General features: G+C 39.4%; 1 protein-coding gene across 1 annotated transcript in view; it reads right to left on the bottom strand.

Moving 5' to 3' along the window:
* me1 (malic enzyme 1, NADP(+)-dependent, cytosolic) overlaps positions 1-19,936 on the bottom strand; it is a 48,564-nt gene extending 28,628 nt beyond the window's left edge. Inside the window, exons 1-3 of the mRNA XM_033981362.2 lie at positions 19,627-19,936; positions 3,443-3,576; positions 1,513-1,662 (exon numbers count right to left, since the gene is read on the bottom strand). Of these exons, the coding sequence (XP_033837253.1) occupies positions 1,513-1,662; positions 3,443-3,576; positions 19,627-19,761 (419 nt within the window). The 5' untranslated portion in view covers positions 19,762-19,936. The remainder of the gene's footprint in view (positions 1-1,512; positions 1,663-3,442; positions 3,577-19,626) is intronic.
* Positions 19,937-20,209: the final 273 nt, after the last annotated feature.

The following is a 20,209-nucleotide window of genomic DNA, read 5'->3' on the forward strand; positions in this document are numbered from 1 at the left end:
ACATTTAGTATTTCCAAGTCTGTGGCTCTGTGAGTTTATCCTCAGCTTTTTCTGCCCATTTTTTTCACGTCTCTGTGCCTCTATGACACGTTTTAATATCTCTTTATGTAATGCATTGGGTTTGGCTATTGCTAGGTGCATTATTCACTGGAAATATAAAAGACTTTTGGTAGCACCTCATGTGGGTTGCTTAGGACACCTCAAATGGCCTGGTATTGTTCATTCTAGACAGGGAAACACTTTTAGACTATACTGACCTGCTCCATTGTGAACCCCTGTAAACAAGGTTTAGATGACGACAGCAGCGAAGAGCAGCCCTGGGGCAGATGATAAAGAAATGGCTACTATTTTGCACCTATGACTCCTTTGACCAAAAACCTATTCATTCAAGTCCTAGGAGCAACAGCATGTTTTACAGTGTTGGACTGATTTATCATTATCTGTAAATTTGACACTGTATATAACCTCACATTTTTCCATCTTCTATTTTTTCATGAAGTATTAATCAAGAATGGTCCTTTTGTGAAATAGTACTCATGCGATGTTATTCTAACACCTATTATAAGTAAACTGTGTAAGTGTATGTTTAGATCTTCAAAGCCTGTGGTCCAAAGTACATAATAAGATAAGTGGGGTTAAGAGGCTGTGAAGCTGTGATCGGGGTGGTCTCTTCTCTATTTCACTTATTAAAGGGAATTCTAACACTTGTAGCCACCTGAGTGAGGCTAAACGTAGAGGCAGGACCAAGTAAAACACGATGCTCTGCTAGGCTGAACCATGTCAGACAGAGAAGTCACTTGGCTCTAATGAAAGAGCTGGAGGGAGAGCAGACACTGGCAGAGCTCTGAGTGTGACCAAACCATATTTACAGTAGAAGGAGAGAGTCCAACGGGAGCCAAATCCACTCAAGGTGAACTGATTTCAACAGCTCACAGTGGTCTGCCTCAAGCTCAGCTGTCTAACCAAACTGCAGCTGGACGGGCTACCGCAAAGTACAGATCAGGCTCAAGGCTAATGGCATTACTGACAAGCCATACCAAGATATAGAAAAAGGCTTCTGGTCAAATTTAAAATACAGGCAAATACATTCTCTAATTTTCAAGAGCTCCAGACCCAGGTCTGAAAAGAAAGTATCCCAGGACATCCTATAACAGCAGAAATGAAGGATGGGTCAAATGCAGAGGTCAATTTACCGTAACTGGGATATGTAGAAAACCAAGAAGATCAAAATATAACTTAAGCTAAGGGTGTATTTCCACATCTAGTAACTGCATCTGTAATTAAGCTCTTTATTATTAAATAAAGAAAAGCCTGAAGGTGTGGAATATTGGCTCTCTGCTTATAAAACCAAAAATCCAACCAGATATAAACAATACCATAAAAAGAATTAACTGTTTGCAGCTGGAGTTGGTAGTATGGAAAGATCTCAAACCTAATTAGCAGTTGTAAACATTAATGTGTTTATTTGGTTAAGAAAGTCTTAGAGAGAGGAAGCACTATGGGCTGCCTCACCTGGGCCGTCTGAAGATGAGGCCATACTGCTGGCAAGCCAGGCCCACAGTCGGAGTGTAGATGACAGGCATGAACCGCTCGATGTTTGAGGTGAGCACCCGGTAGAATAGCTTCTCACTGCGGTCCTGGAGCCCCATCAGGAACACATATCTGAGAAAACATAACCTGTCAACTTACAACATCTGAGAGGGTACAGCAACATGTAAGTCAGATATGAGATGTAGCAAACAAGAGGTGAAAACATATACCATTGTATAACAATACAGCCACAAAATCTTTGATCTTCTGCAGTATAGCATTTGCAGTCTCATTGATAGCACATGTTTCAGATAATGGAGGTGCAAAATACATAGTAAAAAAAAGTCTCCAACTGCACCTTTTTATTTGTTTATTTGCATTTGATCTAGATGAAGTTAACCATCGACTGTTGATTCACAAGAACAGCACAAGGTGCCTCTTGTGGATGAGGATAAAAGCATACAGCCTCTTCTATAGGCCTGGGGTGCTGCAGCTACACAGTACACCATGGTGACAGTAGCTCTTAACGGAAGGCCTTAATACTGGGGAAGAAATTAGCTTCAGTCACAAGTCATTTATCACATGAAGGGCCAGTGTTTCCCCTAAAACAACAGGGCTCAGTGACTATGTCAGATGTTCTGTCAGATGTGCAGTAGCTTTCATCTCCAAGTTAAACTGATGTAGGGGAACACTGTATGAGCTGTGCTTCAGTGCTTTGCTTATCTACATTCTTGGTTCTATCTTGGTTTCTTCTGTTAGGAGTTATTGCCAAAGGCATGTCAGACTTTATTTTTGCTGGCAAGCAGTTGCTTGTATAATGTGATCCACTCCCAGGAAATTTCTGTATTTACAGTACACAGCATTTAACAAAGCAGAATTAATGTTTTATTATAATACAGTAATCTACTTGTTCTATTGTAAGTAAAATAACCTCAATGGTCTATAAAAGTATGAATTATAGTCTTGATTCACTCTGTCAGAAGCTTTCTTAAACCTGAATGAAATGAAGAGATTTTTGCTTAACCAGTACCTTCACATAGCACATTGCATTTACTTTGGCAAACGCCTTGAACACCCATTTCCTTTGTTGACAACACAGTCACAGTGGATAATTAACTTACTCTATCATCAAGGATCAGAAACAGACTTTTTTTTGGTTGTGCTAATTTGTCACTATGATATAGAATTACACAATACAAGACAGAGGGTAAAGTAGAATGGTAAGCATAAGTTATGGTCAGGGACAATGTAACTATTTAGGACAGACTGTATGTAAACACAGATTATCATTCATGAGCAGAAGCGCATGCTCTGTCCTGGAACAGATTGTCAATGACACTGATGGGGCATGGGAATAGCATCGCTATAACCACTGTTTTTAAACATTGTGCGGTTTCTATGGGAGAAAATTAGGCAGCACTTCTGAGACTATGTTGATTCTCTGCACTATTAGACACAGAGGAGCCATCTTTCACATAAAGGGTCAGAAGAATGATGGGTTATTCAACATCTTATTTAAAATCCAATGCTTCTTGCAGCCTTACTACATTTTGCAGATCAAAGAAGCCACGTTAAGATTTCAACATTTGACATTTGATACTAACAGGCATAACCACTAATCTAAAGTACCGTGCCAACTGCCGAGCCTGTCTGAAGTTTTCCTTTCGTCGCTGTGGATGTTGTAAAAACACTTGGAGATCTGGGAGTACAGGGAGGTGATGCAGGGGAGGCCTGCTTTGGTAGAATATATGGTGTCATGAGATGAATGTGGATCTGTGAGGCTGAGGTGATCTCAACCCTAAGTCCTGCAGTGTTTTGAAAGGTTCCAGATGTAATTCCTACTGCGAATAATTAAATTTCCACCGATGATTAAAAGGTCTTACAGAGGAGAACATGAACAAGAGGGAATCACCTGTCCAGGTCGTCTCTCTTCATGTCATAGTTTTTGAGCACTCGTAGCAGCTGGATGTCCTGGCTAATGAAACAGGGGGGCAGCAGGCCATGGATCCCAAGCTGCTGTCGCTCCTCCAGGGAGAAAGCCATGCCCTAAAACACAATAAAAACATTAAAAAAAAGAATCCTTTGAGTGCATCCATCAGTGGACTGGCATTTGCAGCTCTTGTTGTGTGTTTGGGGTGTGCTAAAATACTGAAATATTTATATAAATTGTGATACTAAATTTGGTGATACAGTATTGTTATCGTGGGCTGCTGTATCAATATATCACCAAGAGAATTTTTGGGTATATTTTACTAAATTATTTTGTGACACAATTGTGTTGTTTGTTTAGAGAAAGGAAATGTTTTTATGCAGTGCATTTGACATATTCAAATGCAGTCATGATTGTATTGTTAGCCATGTATTGAATCTTAAGGAATCTTAACCCTGCGATTCCCAGCCTTATGCTTGGGTCTACATTGGTCATGTGATACAAAGCAAGCAGAGAACAGAGTGTGGCACTGTTTGTTGACTCAAATATTACTATAAGGAAGGTTGTGATAATCTATGATTGGCCTCAGTACTCAGACTTCAACTACCAATGCAATATCAATTAATTTAAAACTATTTCTGAACAACTCCAATGTGTCTTGATCATGCACACTGATGATACAAACATGTTCAAGAACAATGTTTAAACTTTGAACAAACTTGTGAAAATATTGGCAAATCCTTCCAGTCCAAACATTCCCGACAGATGATAAAAGAAGCATGTCAAATATGTCGCCTGTGTTTGCTCTCAGCGGGGCTCTATGAGGACGTTCAGAGGGGCTGCTGTTTGCTCACATTTCAATGTAATTTCTATCCCGAATGTTCACCACCAAAACACACCTACTAACAACCTGTGTCACTTTCCTTAGGCCTCTACTTTGACTTTTTTCCTCTTGATGCTTGACCTCTAAACAATAGTATTGAAAGTACACACTTAACTTCTTAAACTTAAATTAACTCAGAGAGGTGTACTTGAGCCGGTGTGAACATGACAGTTGCATTCTGGACGGCAGTAGACAGCCGGTCCAAGAGAGCTTGAAATGGGGTCTCAGAGCGGCTCCACTCACACCAGCGAGTCTGCAGTGACAGTGAAAGTGCTTGAAATTGGGTAGTTGTTTCGTTGAAAAAGCTTTTTCTCCAGCCCATACAGTCTATTTAACAATGGGTGAAAGAACAGACCACCACGTTTAGCAAGCACATGTGTAATCACAGGGCTCTGTCCACTTGAAGTGCGTTATCGTGGAAATAAGTTCGACGGTCAGCTGAAGGATTCTCAAGTGGCTTATGGTGAGGTGCTTGGGGTGAATCATGAAGTGTATATGAACAAAGTCGACCTAAAAGTGAAGTAACCAGAACCAAGTCTACAGCACACCGGGGTTAGTCCACAGAGTGTAGTTATATGTGTGAAAACGTCCTCGGTGAAAATGACATGAAAATAACAAACATTGGCATTTTTAATCCATTAGGAGTTTTCTAATGCTAAACTGCAATGTACTTTCCAATCCTGGGTCTTAAGGTTAAATGAACATAATGATGATAATAATGAAGAAAGATTCCAGAAGAAAAGTATTACATAATGAGGCAGGCCTATTTGATGTATGGTTTTGATGTCTCTTGAAATAATATTAGTCATACTCATACTGACCTGAACAATAATTTACAATTTAGAGTCTAATAAACAGTTAAACAATTATTAGTAATTTCTGCATTTTCAGTAGAATGTCAGAAACAATAATAGGACACTTATTCAGTATGAGACAGAGTTGCATTTCTTTTGTATTGCGCGTACATCGATCTTCCCCAAAATGTTTTCTATTTTTCAAGGAGTCAGTCTTTGTTTAAGAGGGCATTGAGCCTAAAGCACCAGGCTCAACAGGGCTCAGCTGTCTGCAGACTGGGACGCACATGAGAGAAAAGAGAACTCTTAAAATACACAAGGCCATCTATAAAACATGTCGCTGAGTCACCCTGCTCTTTCATTAGTGGAGATACACGCACAGTACTGTTTACTAGATGCTAAACTTTCCCTTTTTGACCATTTTTTGACATGGCCTCTGCTCTAAATAACCTCAGACACACACATACTTGGAAACAATCACTCTACCCTGTCATTACAAAACCCTTTATCATGTTCACTTCTGGAAATGGTTTGTCCACAAAATGATCAATTAGACTTAATATTGTTTATGAAGGCGGTGTTTCATTAAAAATAATTAATCACATTTCTAGATACTTGAATGATGTCAGTGTTATAATAATGACCAAATTAATCATTCTTACATTGACTTGACTTTAGAACAAGTCACAAAATAGCATTCAACACAAAAGAGCATGTGTTTTGGCCCTACAGATGAAAAACCTTCCTCCATGTGGTGACTGAGGATATGGCTGGTTGGGTCCAATGTGAACTACAGTGAGCGTTTGAGATCAGGCGACATGGTCTGCAGGGTTTTGGCAGTGGCATCATGGGAATGTTTGCCAGCCTCACTGATGGCTGACTTTTGTTTTGCATTATATCTCCAAATATTATTTTTATTATATTAATAATAAAATATTATTATATTAAAGCTTATATTATGTTATATTTTGTTCACAGCGTTTTATGTAGAGTAAACTGCAGAGCCAGACTGTAGCCACATATTGACACCCAGCTCTCACTATAGTGTACCACACGCCTCATGAGGCCAGTGTTTGTTCTGTACAAGCTTTCACATGTAGGGGAACACTCACTCCTGTACCGCAGTGAGCCCAACAGCACGAGGCAGGACAAGCCCCAGAGAGCTTCCACATGTCCTGGACCACATCTGACGTCCCGCAGCTTGTGCCAACACATGAGGCGCCCGCAGCATGTCCCAGCAGCAGCGGTCACAAGCCCAATCTGTAATCTGCACAGTGGGCAGTGCCACCCCTAACCTCGAACTGCACCCATGCTCACCCCAAAACACCCAATGCAGAGGAAACAGGTCATTAGTCCTCCAGATGGCCAAACAAGCAGCATCAAAGTTCTTTGAATCTGATAGACTGCATTTTTGTCCGTACCAGAAGTCTACGGGAGAGTCTGAAAACTAAACACTACTCAGTCAGGCTTTTAATTTTCATGAGCCACAGCCACTCCCTTCATTACAGTCGTCTCCTCTGAAGCCAACAAGTTAAATTCTTTACAGCACTGTTTGTTTTACTTCATCTTAGGCACTTCATGTTAATATTAGCACATCTCAGAATGCAGCACGCCCACAGTACAGTCTTTCATTTATGTACAGTATACCACAAACATTTAGGTACATTTTTTTTTTCTATTTGATCTCCTCAAAATACTTTAAATCTTGCAGGATATGATGAGGTGGCAGTAACCTTTCTAAAACTCATCTCACTTCTACAAAGCCCAGTCACAGTTGGATTCCTCTTCTTTGAAATTTATCTCTATGTGTCATGCCCTTATACACCCAAACAAGCCATACTGAAACCAGTGCTGGAGCTCAGCACTCCTTCCAAGTCCATTTCCCTTCATGCCTCTTTAAGCCACAATTTCTCAGCTCAGGGACAAAGACCTGCAGGTCCTAAACAGGTCAAGAGCTCAAATGTTCAGTGATCTGGGCCAGTACAGGCGTGTGGACACATTTCTATTCAGACCAAACTCTTTACAGCTGCCCATGAAACATTTCACACAAACTTCGGAAAATATTTCACATTCAAAGCTCCATCCAAAATTTGCATTAAAACAATGCAAAGGTAATACCAGGTCTCAACAAGCACTTATCTTGTTCTAAATTGGGACTAATTCAAGATTCAGGATTTAGGAAGTGAAATCCTTCAATTCTGTCAAACAATAAAAGACAGTTTAAAGGGTGCTAATGGTGGTTTCCTGAAACTTTTAAGATCTAATAAGAAAACAGCAGCTTTAATGGGCTGATAATTACAATAATGATGACAGAGATTTAGTTTCTGAAGTGCTGAGTTAAATTTGAGCAGTACTGTGAGAAAGTACTCCAGAGTGGTTGTTTTCATCCCACAGTATTATGCCATAGCCCAAATGAATCTGGATTCACTTGTGCTGGTGATCTCAGTGTACCTCAGAGCAGCTGACCAAACAAGGCATAGACCATGGCTAACACTGACGCTGCTAGCCTGTCATAACCTGTTCTGGTAGACGAGTCATTTCTATTAACAAATACAATAAGCACAAGAGAAATGAGTAAGGGAATGAGGATTCCGTTTGTCTCATCTTAAAAGACAAAAACATTGTATCTGAGCACCACATATTCACAGTAAGCACATTTAAGAAGAGCAAAGTCATGCAGAAAACTACAGGCCATTAAAGGAAGTAAACTGGTGAGTTCACTGACCAGGCCTGTGCTGGGAGTGCAGAGCACCAGCTGGAGGAAAGGCTGAGTCATCCCCATTGTGATCCTGGATTCACTGTTAATAAACACAGACACATGGACTCACGCTGTATACAGAAGAGCAGGGAATTAAAGGGGTGCTCAAGACAGTGGTCTATGCCAGAGAAAAATATGCATTTTAGGCCATAACAGTGGGTTCGCTAGTTTTGGCAAAAAAAAAAAAAAAAAAAAATGTGCAAATGAATAGCGATCAGAAGTTTTGGAAGAATGCTAGACATAGCACTGACTGACTCTGGAGCACTCCCCCCTCCTATGACCTTCACATTTGAATGATTACATAAGATGCATAGTATAAAACCTAGCTCCCAAATCTAATTTAAGACATGGGGTTTAACAGTTTTGCAGTTTAATCTTGCTGGACTATCCAAGAGCCACACTTCACTCCTTACTGTGAAAAGCACAATAACAGTTTGATCATAGACGGTATGTGTGTCTAGACGCTGTAAAAACAACTGCTGAGGGTAAGTGAGTGGACAACACAATGGAATGACAGATTCATCCCACAGTTATCACAGTTGGGATCAGAACCCAAAGATGAGCCAAGCAGTGGACAGCACAGCCAGAGCAAAACAATGAGAAACGCGGGAAAGAAGGGGGCGTCACAGCAGGAGGCGGGGCTAGGGTCAGGCAAAAACAAACTGATCAGTGCAACGTCGGCTAGTCGAGACCCCTTAAACAGAGCCTATATACAGCTTTTAGGTGACCAGAGAAAAGTACAAAAGTTGTAGTTGTAGTAATGTAGTAGTCGAAATGGTAGTCACTGTGCACACCTAACAAAAAATAGTAGACCTAATGGGAAAAAGTGTGACTAATTTGGATAATTCACTCAAGATTTATTTGAGTGACAGGCCATAAACTGAATGATCCTGAACTAATCTGTAGAGTGGGGGAGGACACCTGCTGACATATCGCTATCAAAACATAAGTGACGTCTTCAGTTTGGACAGAGCGTGTATTTTTGTTCTACTTTTTGTCATGAGCTAAAAGTAGTCTAAATTTAAAAGAGCAGATGGAAGATGGTGACACTCATTTCTCACCGCAAGTGAAGCACATTTTTACTAGACAACATGGGTGTGTGAGATTGGACACATGAGTTGCATCAACGTAGTCATTCTTCTTCATGCTCAAAAATAGTTTCTGTCCGTTCTTGTCATTATAGAAACCACCTACAGCAAACCACAAAGTGAGGAGTGGTTGGTCCAGATAGGCAACTGCCATTTTGGGAACTGCTCCAAATCATTCGCTTTGTCCATCATTTTAAATTATACAGGCAAATGGAGGCATAGACCACAATTTGGGTTTCAGACAGATTTTTTTTTTTTCCGTTTAACATGATAAATTAACCGCATACTTTAACACATGCTTCACAATCATGTCTTAGGCCAATGGCTTGACTGACCTACTGACCTATTTTTTTTCTAATCAAGGATTCCAATTCATCCAGCACCACTGCCTTATGGATGGTTGCTGTTATAATCAGATTGTTAGTGTTACATATAAAAAACACATTACATGGTTAGACTTGACCATATAATACGTGACTCCGCAAAATGATTTGGCTTGACATGTTCTATAATCCAAGTCTGTCAGAGCAAGTGAGTGAATAAAACATACAGAAACTAATAAACAACCACATCAATATTATGTCTCTGGCATGATATTTCAGAATCAAGGCTAAAACAAAGAAAACAAAGAGATGACAAACCAACCTTTGATGCAGCTTGTGAGCCATATGCCATGAGTTAACCAAAAAATAATTTCTCTGACACCTCAATGCTTTCCCCCTTTTTGACAGAGCAAGTGCAGCTCCAACCACAAAGTCTCAATTTCAGAAAACCCACAAAAAGTTAGCATAGTTTCTCCCAGGAGGCTCCTAATTGTGCACCATGAGTGAAGGGGGAATTATTTATGGATTTGAATTGCTGCCCACAGGTGTAGGGTCATAGCATAGATGGAGTCCATGATCCATAGTTTTGTATATTGGACAAATTGGAGCATGCAAGAAAGTGTGTCCATTCAATGTATTTAGGGGCACTGCTGAAACAGGCCAGGGCCTTAAAGCAGGTCACACTGTTGGAAATTCCATTACAAACAGCCTAAACGAATCTCCTGGTACCACTCAAAGAACAACATTTTGCCAAACGCGGCACGGACCAACATGAAAAAGGAAAGACATGTCATTTTAGTTTCACTTATTCATTCAACATTTCAACCTAACTCGGAGACGGAACACAGGAACAACACACATGGGAACTGGATATGGCATTGCTTTTCAACCACACGGAAAAAAGCCACTTAGTTCATAATGTAGAGCAGGCTAGACTTTCACATCTATGGAAAATAAATTATATGGAGCAATATATGTTTTGTTTTTTTTATTCCCTTGCTTTAAACAGTTCCCTTGTGAAGTTAATATGTCCATTTGTCTTGCTTTGTATGCATCTTAATTGCTATGGACTTTGCTAGGGGTTTGCCAATACTGGTGATACCGGATCCATGCATTCTTAATAAAACACAAATGTTTGTAACACAATTTACCAAATAAATAGTACAAATAATTAGCATTAATTATGTTTAAACTGCCATACTTTGGTTCAGATACACATAAAGAGAATGTACTCGATAATATGATGTAATGTAATTTTCACCACTAATACAAACTCTCTAACATAGATCATGACCATTGTAAAAGTATTTAGGGAAGGTCAATTTTTATCTTCTTTCCTTTTCTGTGATTTTTTTTTCAGTAACAATACTTCAAATGATTATCTCGTTTTGATACATAGTATCATTTCATCAAGCCTACGTGGTACACATGTATTGTCATTGTAATAATTCTACATGAGTATATTTTTGCCCGTAATGTGCCTCCCTACACTTCTGTACATTGTGTTTGTTTATCCATTTAATTTCCCTCCCTGCAGTGATAACATTGCAGTGGTTTTGTGTCCGGCTCAGAGCAGAGACAGCCCATTATCTGCTGACATGTTGAAGAGGCTATGACAGACAGGACTGCACTCTGTGGCTGCCAGAGGGAGAAGCGGCATAAGACCACCTGCAACGAGCAAAGACAAGCACTTCATTCAGCTCAGGACCTATGAGGATTTGCAAAAAGAAATAAAATGTAACATATAATAAAAGTGGCAAACAAGGGCCCTAATCAATGTGCTTCAGAGCAAAAAATACACCACTTTAGATACTACAGAAAGACAAATATTAACATCTTGACCTGAACATCATAGGCTTCTGCAAAGTCGTATCATGCAATCGTAAAAAATAAAGTACCCTGAGCTTGATACAACATTCTTGTGTCTATTATTTATCTTGTTTTTAGTAGTACTGAACTTGTAGAAAAAATAAACTCAGTGGAGATACTCTGCATGGCCTTCCCTGCACATAGTGTCAGACAAAGTGCATGTTAATAATTAGTAAAGCAGAATACAGCTTTAGATCAATGTACAAACCATAAATCATTTAGAAGAGATCAATGAGTTCAACAAATATTGGTCAAAGAAGGTGTCATGTGAAATATGTGTGTCTTTAGAGTGGTTAAACAGATTGCCATTGTGTCCAAATCCGGCAGCTCTTCTCTCCAAAGAGCATCTGTTTCCTGCTAAAATGGCAGCGTATAACAGGGTTCAGGAGGATTGCCCTGTGGATAAAGCCGTTTAAATCCATCTCTTCCTCTCAGGAGGAAGAGAAAGAGCACACATCAGCTCCTGTCCCTCTCTTGTCAGGAGCCTACAGCCTGACACAGCTTTTCCCATTCAATATCTCTCAACAAATGGGCCATGTGTGAGGCCTGCAGCCCTGCCAGCATGTTGGTCTTTATTGGATAACAATCAAGAAATTTTGTTTTGAGGACCAAAAAGTATTGAAACTACACCTTTTTGTCTGATTTGAACAAAGTGTCATTAGGGCTGATTTAAATTTTTTAAAATACCTGATTGCAAATGCTGTGAAGCATTAAACTCTGATTTTAACAGTGATTTACATTTGGAATCAAAATTGAGTTCATGAGAGAAGACGGAAATATGAACAGCTAAAATAATACATGAATTCAATACAAGTAGGGTCCACTACCAGCTTGTCTCCATAAAGATATTGTTGCTCTGCGTGGAATGTTCAACAGTCAGGCTTTAAATGTCTCTAATTTGCATTTATTTAATTACATAATACATTTGTTTTGATTATAAACAAATTCCTTGAAAAACATAACTTGCTGTCAGCAGATTCGCCATGCCATAGATATGACCCCTAGCCTGACCGTGTAGTGTCACCTGTGATCGACAACTTGCATGCCTCACTGCCGGAAAGTCCAGGCAAACCAATGACATCATTGCAGAGACAAGCAGGTGGAGGACCTTCCACCAGGAAAGTTACATAATGCACCTTTACTCGAGTTATCACCTACAATACCAGATAAAATTCATACTTTTGTGACTTAAAAAAAGGAAAAAAAGGTAGAGTCTTGTATGTCAGTTTGCAAATTACAGCAGATGTTGAAAATCAAAGAGCTAAGTCCTTCTCATCATGATGGTCCATTGGCATCAGTGAAAAAATGAGGGGTTTTGGGTTTGAATGGGAACAACATCAAGTGATGTTATGTGGCTGGAATTATGGTCACTTTGGTGAAGAGGCCAGAACTAATGTGGGAGAGCGGAAAAGGACATCCATCTCAGCATTAGGATTTATTTTGTTGTAGTGTACTTACAATACTAAATCATCAAACCTGATTTTTGATAAGAAAAATGGTAAATTCTCAACATCAATTTGAATCATAAATAACAGTATTTTTTCATTTCTGTGTGTTTAGATTAGTATAGATTTAGTTTTACAATCCTATTATGTTGACAAATTCACATCATTCATAAGGCAATTGATCAACCACATGAAGAGGAACTACTTATTATTGCTTTAATCTCAGCCCCTAGTCTCACACAGTCACTTTCAAGCAAGCTTTGAAGCTGCTAAAGAGTGCTTCTTAAATTCCTCATCCTAAGCAAATATGCAAACGCCGTGCTCTTTAAATCAGGAGGTGTCAACTTGTGAATGTACAGACACACTTGTTGGTCAAAGAGCCTTGAAAATCACGCTGTTGTTGACTCAGGGAGGGCAGAGGGCGGAGGCAGAGGACAGGCAGGAGCTCTTCAAACCTAAATCCCCCTGAGGCAGGCTTTTCATGCAGCCAGCAGGTCCCCCAGGAGCCAGAGAGCTGCTGGGAAAACTGGCCTAGTACAATTAGATCTCAACAGGAATTAAGTGCACAGTCAGTCTTAGCATGTGTCTAAGTCATTTCTGTAATTGTAGAGCAGTGGCAAAGTGAATATTTAATGCGTCTATTTGACACATACTACGGTACACAAGTCTAAATTATTAATTGTTTTCCAGGCAATTTCGATTGATCTCAATACAAAAAGTTTAGTTTTAGTGTTAGTGTTCAGCTCTATAATTCTGTTTAGGCCTGTAACAATAACAAACTTTGATGAAGAAACTATAGACGATAAACGATAACATACAAACTAATAATACCACTGATAATGGGCTGTCATGGCTTAAATCTTACAGTAAAAAAACCCCAAAATTTCCCATTAGTGCAAAGAAAAAGTGCACACAATAAATATTCACACCCAAAATATATTGTTCCAGCTTTCATATACTGAACAATAAGCTGATATAGTAATTATCATGGCAGACCTAGTTCTGTTATTCAACTTTACCTCCAAATTTTCCTTTGTCTGTGACAGTGTTGTGTAATGCTGCTCCACGTTTGTCATGGTTTAGTACGAGTAGTGATAAAAAGAATCTGTAAATCAAACAATCAGGGTTCATATTCTTGAATCAAATTCTATCGATTACAAACTATATATTTTTAAACTACTGTAATATAGTCTTCTCTCACCACTTTCAGCTTGCCACATTTAAGGATATGAAACAATATAAAAGAAAAGTCAGCAAATCAATAATTATTTAAAATATAACTGAACATCTTATGGACACTTACACACATCATTTAATCTGAGAAACAGAAAAGGGTTACTTGACATTGCTGACACCCCTATAGTGCACATACATGTCAACTATTTAGGATCAAGGTTCAGTCCTTGTAAACGCTCTCCCTGGTCTTCAGTTTTCCAACAAACAAGTACAACACCTCTCCTTAGTTACGGCAAACTTGAAAAAGAGATAAATCCTAAAGTAACAGAGAATAACAACCATGGCAATGTTAAAAGCATGAACTAAGCCATCAGCACTGCTGCTGGAGAGGAGAATATCCTTTAACCCTGACTTTGCTTTAAAAGCTTTAAAAAGCCATTTCAGGAATTGTTTTGGAAAATGGGAGTAATTTAAGCTGTTCAAGAGTGCTTCAACTGACTTCTAACATGAAAAATGAGTCTTTAACTTAAGGATGTACAAATCCTACCACCCTAAGCCCTCCTAAGTCTTTCCTGTCTCTGCTGCATTGAACTGTCATAAAAGCTGCCAGTCATTTCAGGATCAGCAGAGATAGCCATCGCTCTATATAAGCTGGAGCATTTGTACATCATTCCTGGACGATGCTGTGGAGTACTGAACTGAAATACTGCTAATATGGTCTGAAGACAAGACCACCAGCACTCCATACAAAAGTGTCACTGAGGCAAAGAGGAGGGAGTGGGATGCTTGGGATGAGGCTCCTCACTATAGGGTTTTGTGTTGTTCCAATAAGACAGCTCAAGTTACATGTTTTTAAGAGTTGACAAACACTAATGGATGCATTTTCCATTATTTTTACAGTCAACATGCTTATGTAACTTTCTAGAGGTGGCATGTCACCTGCATGCTGCAATTGAAATAGAAAGTTAAACCCATATGAAACATTTTCTAAGGAAATAGATGTGTTTTATGCCATAAATGTTCCTCCTCTAGGCCAAATAACAGTCAAGTTTGGAGAAGCAAGCCCACTCAGAGTAAGGACGCAAGCAAGTTTTTCAGTGCAATAAGCTACCAAAATGAAAAAATAAAAAATACATGCTTTTATTTTAGTACTTTTTTTGGCTAAAGAGTTACATAATGTGGCTTTAAGTCCACAGTGCAGCTCGAGTTCGTAGGTGGTTAGTGAAGAGGAACTAGTGATGCACTGGTCTATGGCAGGAATGTGTGTGCGTGAGGTCTGACAAAAACACCTGGCCACACCTGATGCGCTCCAACTTTGTGGGTCACCTAAAAAGGACTTTGACAAGTGCAGCTGCTCCACATTAGGACAGAGAAACATTTGTGCTGCTTTTGGGGTTTGGTTTAACTGTGGCAAGTGAATGCAGCTCCAACATTACAAGGAGACCCTTGGACCAGGTAGTTATTTCATTCCTAGAAGCATGTCGTTTGATCAGGTTTTGCTATAATAAAAGAAAATTATAATAAAAAACAATAAACATGCATTTATTATTTTGAAATTATTTTATACACGGTTTTGTTGTAACTTAATTAGCTACAGGATAATTAAAGGGCTCATTTAATAAGGGTGCAAGGGACATTTTGTGGAAAATTCAGTTACATGATTGAAAGTACATGTTCTTTGGTCTGTGCAACAAGTACTGTAAATCACATGAATTGGATTTGTGAAGTCATACAACAAATTGAAATCAAATTAAGGGGAATTTATTTCATGGCATTTTGCTTGTTTAGCTCAGTTCTCATTCAAATAAATAAGAAACCATTGCGGACAGATATAATGTAGAAAATTCAAACCAGAGTGAATCTCATATTGGAGCATAATGACTTCCAGTTGAAAAACATTACCGAGAGAGCTGGTTACGTTGCATCCCCACTGCCGTGGTAGAGTAGCCACGTACCCAAATGTGGATTTCTGTGGTTAATTTCCAAAACTACGATATTTTGACATGAGAGAATGAATTTGATTTTTCTGTGGTCAACCTGTTGCAGACAGCGATCAGCGATAAAAAGAAAATGAAGACAGCATTTGGAGTAAAAGACCTAATTCATTCATACAAATATAATCACTTTAAACTGGACAAATACATAATGCTATTCATCAATGAAAATATTGTCTCATCATATGTCTCATCAGCAATACAATTTCAAAGCTACTGTAAAATACTAAAACAAATTCCTGGAGGCACTTGTTGCATGCCTCTTTCCTTTGATCAATGGTAGGTCAATAGAGGGGCCATCCTTGATTGGGGACTAAGAGTGTTTGTAGAGAGCGTGTTGTTGTTTTTCAAAGGCTGAGCAGCGGACCCACGTCAGAGAGTCCATCGCACAGATGCCTCATTAATGTGTGATCAAGCACAGACAGAGACAGGTCTGTGGAGCCGGGCCAGCTCTCTCTCTTCCACAGAGGGGCCTTTCTGCACCTCACTCCCCTCTCCAGCTCTTTATTGCACCCTAACCCACCTATAATATCCGGTGCGACCTTGCCACACTCAGAAAGGAGAGCAAAGCAAGAGGCCGTGCGTTTGTGCAGATGTGTACCTGTGCATGAGTTTGGGTGTGGAGAGATTAACCGGATATCGAGGCCTGTAGATGTGAAGACAGCAGCTTTTAGCGCCTGCATCCCTCAGCTTCAATTAGCAGGTTGTGCTAAGATTGGCCCCTGTTGGAGGTGTAACTGGCCTGCTGAGTGAGGTAAACACACCTCATTCCCAGGGCTCAGTCAAATCACCACGGGGCCAACAATACACCACAGGTCCCACCACAGACGCCTGCTTGTGCAAACCGCTAACACGCTTTAGCAGTCATTTCCTATCTTCTACTCCAATTTCCTTGGTCTGGTTCACGCATAGCTGTGACAGTGGATGGTTCAGCTGGGTGCATAAGAAACCTTTTCTCTCTGACCATGTGTTTGAGTTTGAAGTCATTTTGGCTTAGGAGAAGGACAAGCTGATTAGACACAGCCACATATTGAGATCAACACAGGCAATGTTTATTCTGCTTAAGATCAACCACTAAAAAAGGTTACTCCAGTGTAGGCTTTCATTAATGTCTTCTAACTTTCCTCTTTGTTTGATCCTATTTAAAATTATAGCAGAAGTTATAACTGGTTATAACAACATAATATGGGCCAAAGAATTAATCACGCAGCTAAAGATAATGGTTTAATCTAGTAGCTGACAACTGTAAGTATACAGCCTACATTTTAGCAGTCATCTTAAGCAAATTTTCCAAAACAATTCCAAATGCATGGTGGTTTTACATGGATTTCAGACATGTATATGGTTAAAAGATATACTTATAAAATGAACAACAAAGATTTTCTGGTTTCTGCTGAGTTTTTTGACCCCACACTTGAGTACAATAAAGACAATGTGCTGTAATAGTCACACACTGACCTTAAAACATGTTCAATGTCATTAGCTGTCGACTACCCTCTACATGAATTTGGGTCAACCAATGTAACCCTTCTTATAAACCTTGTTGTACACTGGGCCTATTCAGAGCTTCAAGTGTAAATTGAGATGTAAACAAACAGTTTGCTAAAGCAGGTTTAGAGTAATGGCCTCCTGATTGACCTCTACCACTAACAGACATCCACTCAGTTTAACGGGAGTGGTTAAATTGGTTCATATAAGATTGACTTAAAACTTCACACTAGGGCAACACACACACCTAAATTTAATTAGGGTACATGTCACACGAAATTGAATTGCCACTATTGGGAAGGCCATGCAATGTTGAAGAAGTACTACTATTTTAGTAAAATAGTATTCATCCCCTACAAAATAACATGGCGCAATGTAAGAGCTGAGCCAACAGGGAAAGTGAAAGTAAGTGTTAAACAGCCAAACCTGATGGACGGAGGAAATAACGTACTCAGCAGAGGATACATTGACACCCTACAAAATGGTTCCTTCCACAGAGTACAACTATCTCCAACCATGAAATCCAGAATTGATTAAGTAATTTGTGTGATAGCCTAAATGACTAATAACCAGATACATAGCACAAAAATGTACAATTACAAAGTGTATCATAATTCATTGAATGCATGGTGTCCCTGGGGTGGGTTCATTAGCTGTCCACACCACTGCCTCTGTGTATGAGCCCCCATTTAGCCCCAGGACACGCATCTGCTTCAACTGCTCTGAACGTCTTATCAGTGGTGACACCAGTCACACCACCAGCCACATCGCATGTGATTATTTATCAATTTATTATTTCAACATGCTTATACTAAAACTACTACAGAAAAGACTCAAGATTCCAACATGTAGGCGACTTAGGGACAACAAAACCCTTATTTTCCTTATAAAATAGCATAATAACAAAATAAAATATTCAAAAATATTGCAAATGCAGTAGTACTTAATATTTATATTGAAAAATGTAAACACTACATACAACAGTATTACAATAATATTGATGATGTAATTGATCATACTGCCACTGAGGTCAAGAAGGGATAAAAAAATGTAAATTTTGATTATACAAATGATTCATAAAGACTATTAATTAAGAGTAAGAAATCCAGTCATTTCATTGGCTAAGGAGAACTCCCTGTATTCTTCCAATTTCTTCATGGCCACCACAGAACAGAAAAAAATAGCTCAAATATTTCGGGTCTAAATTTAGACAAACTTTGACAAAGCACTTCTAGACCATGTCCCTCTGTTTATATGGTATACTTGACATAGTTATGCATCAGCTGGAAAGGGTCAGGTGTTTTGACAGTCAGTCAGCACCACGGACAGAGATCTGTGTGGACTGACCTGTTGACCTCAGGGGGCCCAGAGTCTGACCACACACTCAAACCATGGGAAAAAACTGGAAACACTCAAATACTGTCACAGAATCTTTTGTTAAAATGTACTATACTGTGGGAAGTACAACGCTGCAGTCAGCACTTGGAATTGGAGCTTGTTTCACTGCCACGCTCAGCTACTAACCACATGTCATCCTAGGACTGAACCATGAACCACCAAAAAAATGAATGACTTTAAAGTTTATACAACCACTATTAAGCTGTGGTACTATATACATTAAATAAAGTTTAAATTAAGCAGATCTTGACAAATAAAATTCTCCATCAGAGGTGACAGACCCACAGTTTGAGAACCAGGGACATGACTTTGCAGTCCTCACTGTGCACTTATCTCAAGACCAGGAAGTTGCATAGGCCATCTCTGTGTAATCCACGACTAAGCAACTATTGGTCAATCACAGTGCTGGCAAACCATACAATATTCTGTAGAACTGAACATTTACAGTAGCCTTTAAATGCCAAACTCAAATCACACGTGAAAGGCTCAGTAAACAAGACATTAGGTGACTTGTTAAATGCTTAGTCATTGCCTCAAACTACTACCTTTTTTGTATAGCAAAATGTTACATCATACAACTGAAGCTAAGTTTACTGGCTTTAAATCTAAATATAACCGAGTCCACAGCTGATACCCAAACCCGTCTGACTAGTGCCGCGTTCAAGTTCACGTTTCTGAGTTTGGACATACCACAAACACTGTATTCCAATGTTTTCTTACTCATTATTAATTGCCAATATTACCGTTTATAAAGTAATTTAGCATTAAACTATGCTACTATTAGCTGATGAAACAACATGTACGTATTTATTTCACTACACTCAACACAATTGTACAGTTTCCCAGTTTTTGTAAAAGCCGCCGCAGTTAGCATGACCACACCATGTAAGCTAGTTTATCAAACAAATACAACTTTTTAAAACTTGCGTAATTAGGAGAATCAGACGTACCTTGTTCAAATGAGGGTTCCGGGTGACATCGTAGCCTCTTTTCTTTGTGTACACGAAAGTTGTGCTCTTTTCCTGGCTCTTATGCATCTCTGTTTCCACCGACTCCCGTCTCACCAGTGCACCGCTGTGTGCCATGTTGTTGTCTCTGTAAATAGAGCCGAGCCCGAGATAGAGCGACCCCGACACTTTTTGTGGATGCGCACGTCCGGACTAAAGAGATCCAGCCTCTTAATGTCAGTACACCGGTGTAATGTGATACAGAGCGCTATCTTGAGGCGTTTTATCAATGAGAGGTTTTATTGTCGTAAAACCGCGCATTGTGTAGGGAGTTCAGGAGGAGGTTGTGTCACCGGGCAACAGGTGCATTACGGAGCTTATGAATGAATGAGTGGAGGTGAAGTGCACAGCAAATACACACCTATTTGGTCATGTTTGTTAGGTCTTAACTTTGCGTTTTCAAGCTTTTTATAATGTAAGTTATTACCAGAAAGGAGTGATTTGGCTGAAGCAATTAGTAGCCAAGATTGTAAAAGTGAAGTAGCACTAGTATTAATAACCCCACAACATGACTTTAGTAAAATTT

Source organism: Periophthalmus magnuspinnatus, chromosome 16 (assembly GCF_009829125.3).
Source record: "Periophthalmus magnuspinnatus isolate fPerMag1 chromosome 16, fPerMag1.2.pri, whole genome shotgun sequence".
NCBI classification, from domain to species: Eukaryota; Metazoa; Chordata; class Actinopteri; order Gobiiformes; family Gobiidae; genus Periophthalmus; species Periophthalmus magnuspinnatus.